Source organism: Spinacia oleracea, chromosome 4 (assembly GCF_020520425.1).
Source record: "Spinacia oleracea cultivar Varoflay chromosome 4, BTI_SOV_V1, whole genome shotgun sequence".
Lineage (NCBI taxonomy): Eukaryota > Viridiplantae > Streptophyta > Magnoliopsida > Caryophyllales > Amaranthaceae > Spinacia > Spinacia oleracea.
In genome coordinates, this window is record NC_079490.1 from 152,182,386 (window position 1) to 152,190,241 (window position 7,856).

Consider the following 7,856-nt stretch of genomic DNA (forward strand, 5'->3'; position numbering starts at 1 on the left):
AGTAGAATTAAGCTTAAGCATGACGGTCCAGCCTAGGGCATCTTACAAGTGGGCTTGGCGTGTTCCGGGCCCATTCAGGCCACGGCCTGTGGGCTCAGCCCAAAGCACGGCCCTCTTTACTGATATATGCCTATGGAATCCAGACTGCCTAGGAGACTCAACACAGTCACATCCAAAGATATAAAAAGACAACAATATTCAACTAAAAAGAAGGTTAACACCCTTCGGAAGGAAATTACTGTATTAGGAAATATTCATTGTTACAAACAAAAAATTTCTTGCATAAGATCCAAGATTCACTAGTAAAGATTTGGATAAAAACATCTTAACAACAAAGAAAATAGGACTACTTTTAAGTAAAACTCAATGCCACTTTCTGTTCCCAAAAAGCACCAGTAGAGATTTATTTCTGCCAGATTCATAAGGCTACTAATTCAGAGAGCTTTCCTAACGTCTACATATAAAAGAAACTAAAGTCAAAGTTACAGCAACACGAGAACATGCAACTTCAGCAGTTCGAAAGCAACCAAGGGGGTGTTAGTAAGACACTAAGACAGCTATGTAAACTTCATTCAACAAGAAAACGGAAAGCAGCAGCAAACTCAAAATAAACTCAAAAGATTAAAACCTGCCACTGTGTATCAACCGGAGGAACCCAAAACTCAAGCAGCTATTGATGTCTGAATCATCGCTTCAGTTGCCTTCTGGCTAAAGCAGGAATTTTCTTCGGGATATATACCTTGTAGCTTACCTACAAAGACACATGCAAAATACTCAAAGGGGTCACATACAGTACTTTTACACATCATGTCAACAGGCAATATCATCTATAATAAACAAAATAAAACCTACCTGCACCATTTCACCACCCCGCATGACAGACATTGACTTCTTCTCAAACTGTGTGTCCTCATCGGTTTCATTGGTATTATCATTCCTGCTTTCATGGCCAGAAGCTGGCGCCGAAGAGGAAGCCTCAGAAACAGCAACGGTATCAACTTTTACAGTGCTACCTTTACGACCAATTTGGGGAGATGCAGCATCCCTAGTAGAATCCTTGCTGTTAGTTTCTTGTGGTACGCAAAGTTTACGTTGAAATTTTTCTTGTGACATCATCTTCTCATTAGAATCCTTCACTATCATCTCTTTAGGAGCTGATAGGTTTTTCTGAGAAGATTCTCGTGGGGTCAATTGTCTCTTCCAGGTGTTCTTTGCTCCAAGAATCTCTTTCCTAGACATGGATAAGCCAACATTAGATCTGCTATTAATAAAATTGCCAGGGGTCTTACACTTCTCTTCTGGATGGGCAGTTTCCACCTTTGCGCTCAATAAATGAACATCATTATTATCTTTGGACGGACCAGTATCTTCCAAAGGACCACGTAAGTTAGTAGTATTACTAGTATATGTAACATCATTAACAACCTTCCCTACATTTTGCACAGCTTTATTGTTGCCCTCAACATGAGGCATTGACTGATCAACAGGTTGAGCCTTCACAATTGAAGACCTGTTCACTTCAGTATCATGGTCACCTTTCTTACCAGCAGTAACTTTTGTGGATAAATTGACTTGGCGTTTGAGTAGATTCTCCAAGGCTTTCTGTCTTAAAATTGCTTCAAGATCTTCATGGTTTGGACCTGCATTTGCAGTAAAAACTGCACTCCTATTTTCTATCGAGGGAACATCGACCTTTGACCTGACATAACTTGAACTTAATCCACCACTTCCCTCAACAAAATGTCTTTGGATACCCCGAAAATCTGAAGTCCTGATATCAGACGCAACAGGTTCCTTATTTGGCTCACCCAAGGTCCTTTTCTCAGAACTAACATCGTGTGAATATGACAGTGCTTCTCTTCCACTAACACCATCAATACTGTCATTACTCTTGCTAGGGTAGTCATCATAATCAAAAACAATTTCATTTTCATGTCCGTCAACCCTATTCAATTCTTGTTCTTCAGGTACCTTCTTTTCCTTCATAACAACTATGACAGATTTCAATCTCTTAGGATTACTCTTCTCCAACACCCTCTCCTCACTATAATGACTACTATTCCCACTATGTACGCTACATGGAGATAAACTTCTTGAACTATGCCTACTCCTCTTACTCCCACTCTTTTCCCTATCTTTTTCTCTACCCTTCCGTTCCTTTGATTCTACCTTCTCTTCTTTCCTCTCAAACTCTCTGTCACTATCATCACCAGGTTCACGTAGAGGGAAACTCCTAGACCGGCTACTTGAAGAACTAACACTACGGTCCCTCTTCCGCCTTTTCACATGCCGCTTCTTCCGAGAGTCAGAACCTCGACTCTTCTTCGATTTCTTCGATTCTTTTACATGAGGAGAATCGTCTCCACTGCTTCTCTTACTCCTCTTCTTATCTCTCTTATGCCTTCTGTCCCTAGACCTACCTCTCTTCTTACTCCTAGAATCATCCCCTGGACTAGAACACGATACCAACTTAATCGAAATCGAATCCTCATCAAAACACGAAACCGAATGATCCCGTTGTTTTAATTTCCTGGGTTTCTCCCTACTGCTCCTACTTTTCTTCTTGCTATGTTTCTGCTCAGATTTCAATCGTTGCACATACATATATAAGCATCAAAATCGAATAACCGTGAATCATATCAAATCAGTAGATTGCAATATACAAAAGAAAAAGGCCAATAATCTGAAATTCTAACAATTACCAATCAACAAATAGCTATCAACTGAAGATTTTAATTAATAAAGCGAAGAATAATTCGCAATAATATCACAAAAAAAATCCAAAAGAACGTGAAACAACCAATAAAATTGAGAACCTGAGATCGTTTTTCCTTGCGTTTGGATGAACGCGGATTAGTTTTCATGGGGGCTTACCTGAAAAACAAACAAACAAACAAACAAACAAACAAAGGAATCTAATTAGGGTTAGTAGATTGGATTTGCAATTGATTGGTTCAGATTTATAGGCGAAGATTGATAAAAAAAAGGGGTTTGCAAAATTGGGGGAAAGTTGGGGAGAAATGTAGTTGGGAAGTCGGAATCGTAGTAGGAGATCGAGAGAGGCTAAGAATAAGAGTCGGCCCTGTTTGATTTGTGATTGTGAAAATCAATTAATGGTAGTGTCCATCAATCTAATACTTCCTCCGTCTTTTAATACTCGCAACGTTTGTTAGTTGCACACATGCCAATGCACAAATTTGATCATTTATATCTTAAATTCTCTTAATGCAAAAATTATAAAAAGTTGATATTTTGAAAATTCACATTGAGACGAATCTAACAAGATCCCACATGACTATGTTTTATCTTATATAAAAAACACTACGAATAGTCAAAGTAGATTATATGAATAGTGGCAAAAGTCCAAACGTTGCGAGTATTAAAAGACGGAGGAAGTATATCGGTTCCTTCTTCTCCTTCTTCCATAACCACAATCTAATATCTTAGACTTATCTTAGACTATATATTAGATTGGACACTACCATTATATAAACATATAAATATAAAAAATTATATTTAACTATTATTTTGGGAATTATAAGATAAAGTAAATACGTTTAAGATTGGGAAAAGTGAGTTTTTGGAAAGATAATTTTAATGTGAGTATAAAAAAAGATAAGATTTCATTAAATACGTTTTTTTTTTCTTTTTTTATCATTTATGCAAAAGATAAAATTTGTCAATTTGAATTCTTTTATACGTACACTTTAACATGATGCGCTGTTGGGGTGTGGGATTGGCTGAGAGACCCGAATTTTATCATTATTGTGCAATTCCGCTTGCATGGACCCGGTCCACCATAAGCTTACCATGGACCAGGGTAATTAGGTAATTTGCAGCGCTGATTAGGATATACCGTTAGGAAATCACGTGATCCAAAAAAACAGAACGCGCGACCCAACTAAATCCTAAAATCACTATTCTCCAGCAGCTTCTCTCTCCTCCAGCAGCTTCTCTCTCCTCCAACAACTTCTCTCTCTTCGAGCTTCAACAATGGACGACGATTTAATCGATTTGAATATCGATTTAAATCGCGCAATAGAAGAAAAATTGTATAATTATGACGGTAATATTCGAATCCTAATAACTACGAAGAATTATAGTAACTTTAATACTCAATGAGTAATTATTATTATTTTAGAAAATTTAGAGAATCATAGAGAAGTATACGACGTTGAAGATGAAGTTGAAGATGAAGTTGAAGGCACATCTCAGCAAGTTATGGTTCCAAATCATTGTATTGAAGAAGGTATGATATAGTATCTCTTAATAAATATTAGTAACTGTTATGTTGATATAGTTAACATAATATAATTGCAGTAGAGTAACTAACATATAAAGAGGAACTATATTTATCGTACAGTAACTATAACATATAAAGAGAACCTATGTTTACTGTAGAGTAACTATCAAATATAGACAGGACTTATAGTAACTGTAGAGTAACTATAAAATATAGACACTAACTATATAAAATGAAGAGTAACTATCACATATAAACACAAACAATATTAAGTACAGAGTAACTATAACATATAAAGAGGAACTGTATACTGTAGAGTTACTATGACATATAAACAGGAGTTATATTAACTGTGAGTACTTATAATATATAAAAAGTAACTATATAAAATGAAGAGTAACTATCACATATAATGATAACTATATTTATAGTAAAGTAACTATAATTTATAAAAGGTAACTATATTAATTATAGAGTAACTTCACATAAAGAAAGAATCTATATAAGAAATAAACTATATTTAACTTATAGTAACTATGACATATAAGAGAAACTTTATTTACAATCAATAGATCCTAAGTAACTATATTAAATGTAGAGTAACTATAACATATAAAGAGTAACTATATTAAATGTAGAGTAACTATAACAATCAATAGATCCTGAGGAACTTTATTAATTGTAGAGTAACTATAACATATAAAGAGTAACTTTATTTACCATCAATAGATCCTGAGTAACTTTATTAATTGTAGAGTAACTATAACATATAAATAGTAACTTTATTTACCATCAATAGATCCTGAGGAACTTTATTGTATTTGTACAGGTTCAATAATACATTCAATTGATACAAACCACGACATCTTTGAAAATCCAAATAATGAGCAGGAACAAAACATTGATAAAGAATTAGATGGCAGTTTAATTGGAGAAGCAAGGAAAACAACCGATGAGATTTATGATCTATATTGCAAACATGCTGCTATTATTGGTTTTAGTGTGTGAAAAGGGAAGAATAGATATAAAGAAGGAACCACAATAGTTAATGGAAAATACTTCTACTGCTCTGCTGCTGGAATAAGAGACCCTCCTAAAAACAAAGAACTCAAAAATGAAGATGATCAATCAGATGCAAAGAAGAAAGAAATGAGAAAGAGAATTATGATAACAAGAACAAAATGTGAAGCTCAAATATTTGCAAAGAAGAATGAAAATGGAGATTTTGAAATAGAAAAGCATGTAGTGGTACATAATCACCCATTGACAAGAGAAATAAGTAATTATCTCCACCGATTGGAACGACAAATGACAGAGCCTAAAAAAGAAGCTATTGAGGCAATGTCAGAATGTGGCCTGAGACCAATTGAGTCTTATAGATATATGTCAACAGAAACTGGTGGAGACGACTGTGTAGGTCATACGATGATTGATCATCTAAACTACTGCTACAAGTTAAAAATGTAGCAAATTGATGGCAAGGATTCACAAACACTAGTGAACAAACTGTATGACTTACCATCAATAGATCCTGAGTTCCTTTTCAGAGTAAGACTCAATGATGAAGGAAAAGTTGAGTGTCTATTTTGGAGGGATTCTATGATGAGAGAAGATTACAAAATATATGGAGATGTTCTAGTTTTTTATACTACATTCAGAACCAATAAATACAATCTCATATGTGCTCCATTTGTTGGTATCAATAACCATTGGAAAAAAACAATGTTTGCTTGTGCTTTCATTGGGGATGAAACCACATAATCTTTCGTTTGGGTGTTTGAAACTTTTCTGAAGGCTATGGGAGGAAAGCACCCTATATCAATTTTCACTGATCAAGATGCAGCTATTGCTGCTGGAATACAACAGGTACCTCTTCATATATTATAGTTACTGTCTATTACATACAGTAACTGTTTGTATCGGTATATATTGAAATAACTATAACTTTTACATATAATTACTCTTTATATTTTATAGTTACCCTTTTGTGGAAATAGTAACTCTTTATAAAATATAGTTACTGAGTATAACTAAAAAGATTAACATATATACTGAGAATAACTATAACTATAACTTTACATAAAATTACTATTTATTGTTTATAGTTACCCTTCTTTACATATAGTAACTCTTAATGTACTATAGTTACTCTTTCAGAAAATACTATATTTTAAATTGAGAGCAACTATATCTTTGAAACAGTAATTATTTCTGTAAGAAAGGAACTATATATATTCATTATTGTTTTTCAGGTTTTTCCTTCTTCAAGACATAGGTTATGCTTATGGCACTTGAGTAAAAATGCAAACAGTAGATTTGGTTTATTGAAGTCTGATAAAAACTTCAAAAACGCATTCTACAAGTGTTTAAGTGGGTGTATAACACCAAATGATTTTGAAGAAACTTGGAAATCTATGATCAACACTTTTAAACTGGAAAAGGATAATTGGTTCAACACATTGTATGGTCTTAAAGAAAAATGGTGTACAGCTTTAAGTAAAGATTTTTTTTATGCCGGTATACTTTCTTCACAAAGAAGTGAAAGTACAAACCATGCTGTTGGATTCAAAGCAAATAAAAGTACAACATTAACAGAGTTCTATAGTATTTTTCAAGCTACAATAAATCGATGGAGAGAAACCGAAGAAAAAGACGACTTTGACTGTACAAGAGGAATACCTACTTCAGAGCTAAGTATGAGTGCTATATTAAAACAGGCAGCAAATGTATACACGATAACACTTTGTAGTAGTGGCAAGTAGTGCAAAGTTCAAAGGAAATGTTGGAAGAATAGTGTATTTTGAGGTGTGGATAGAAGGAATAACAGGTAAAAAACTATAAATATTTATTTAATATTTGGAGTAGATGTTCTTTTGAATAATATTATATTATATGTAAATAATCTAACAGGATCAATGCAAGAAGTTCAATTCAAAATGGAAGATTCAACCGTCACTTGCACATGCAAAAACTTTGAAGAATCTGGATGGTTGTGCTTCCATTGTTTGAGAATATTGCATTTACATTCAATCAATACAATTCCAGATCGTTACATAACAACAAGATTGACTAGATATGCAAAGAAACAGATATGGGAAAGGGTTGATACAATAAAAAGGGAGAAAGATGAAATTAACTATTTTACTGGTTGGAGATTACATATGATCAGAAGGTAATTTTTTTCAATATACATTAGTTCATTTTCATATAGTTACAATTACAGTTGATATTTTACTTAACACTTAAACTTATATCACAGATACTATAACTTAATTTTGAAAGGGCATAAGATAGCAAAGGCCAGAAAATTTATTGAGGAGAAGTTTAAAACGGATAATAAAGCAGTTGATGAAATCATAAAAAAGGAAGAAGAAAGGAAGGCAAAAGAAGAAGCTGCAAAGATAGCAGAACAAGAAAAGGCAAAAGCTGAAGCACAACGAGAAACACAAGACGGGGAATCAACTAATTCTGAAATAACAATTGTGCTTGATCCTGATCGCGCTAATTCTAAAGGAAAGAGTAAGAAGAGAATAAAGAGTCAATATGACAATTACAAGCGGCCATCAAAGAAAGGAAAAAAGAAACACAAAGAATTTGGATCCAAGACACCAAA

General features: G+C 33.9%; 2 protein-coding genes across 2 annotated transcripts; one reads left to right on the forward strand and one right to left on the reverse strand.

The window, feature by feature from the left end:
• Positions 1–227: 227 nt before the first annotated feature.
• On the reverse strand, positions 228–3,114 carry LOC110798749 (uncharacterized). Its single transcript, XM_022003949.2, has 3 exons — positions 2,817–3,114; positions 853–2,574; positions 228–751 (listed from the first exon to the last, which is right to left on the reverse strand). The coding sequence occupies exons 1-3, from the start codon at positions 2,862–2,864 to the stop codon at positions 686–688; spliced, it is 1,836 nt and encodes a 611-aa protein (XP_021859641.1). The 5' UTR covers positions 2,865–3,114; the 3' UTR covers positions 228–685.
• Positions 3,115–3,993: 879 nt separating this feature from the next.
• On the forward strand, positions 3,994–7,005 carry LOC130472036 (protein FAR1-RELATED SEQUENCE 5-like). Its single transcript, XM_056842445.1, has 7 exons — positions 3,994–4,066; positions 4,142–4,249; positions 5,073–5,165; positions 5,256–5,656; positions 5,711–5,881; positions 6,038–6,109; positions 6,496–7,005. Exons 1-7 carry the CDS (start codon positions 3,994–3,996, stop codon positions 7,003–7,005), a joined length of 1,428 nt encoding a protein of 475 aa, XP_056698423.1.
• Positions 7,006–7,856: the final 851 nt, after the last annotated feature.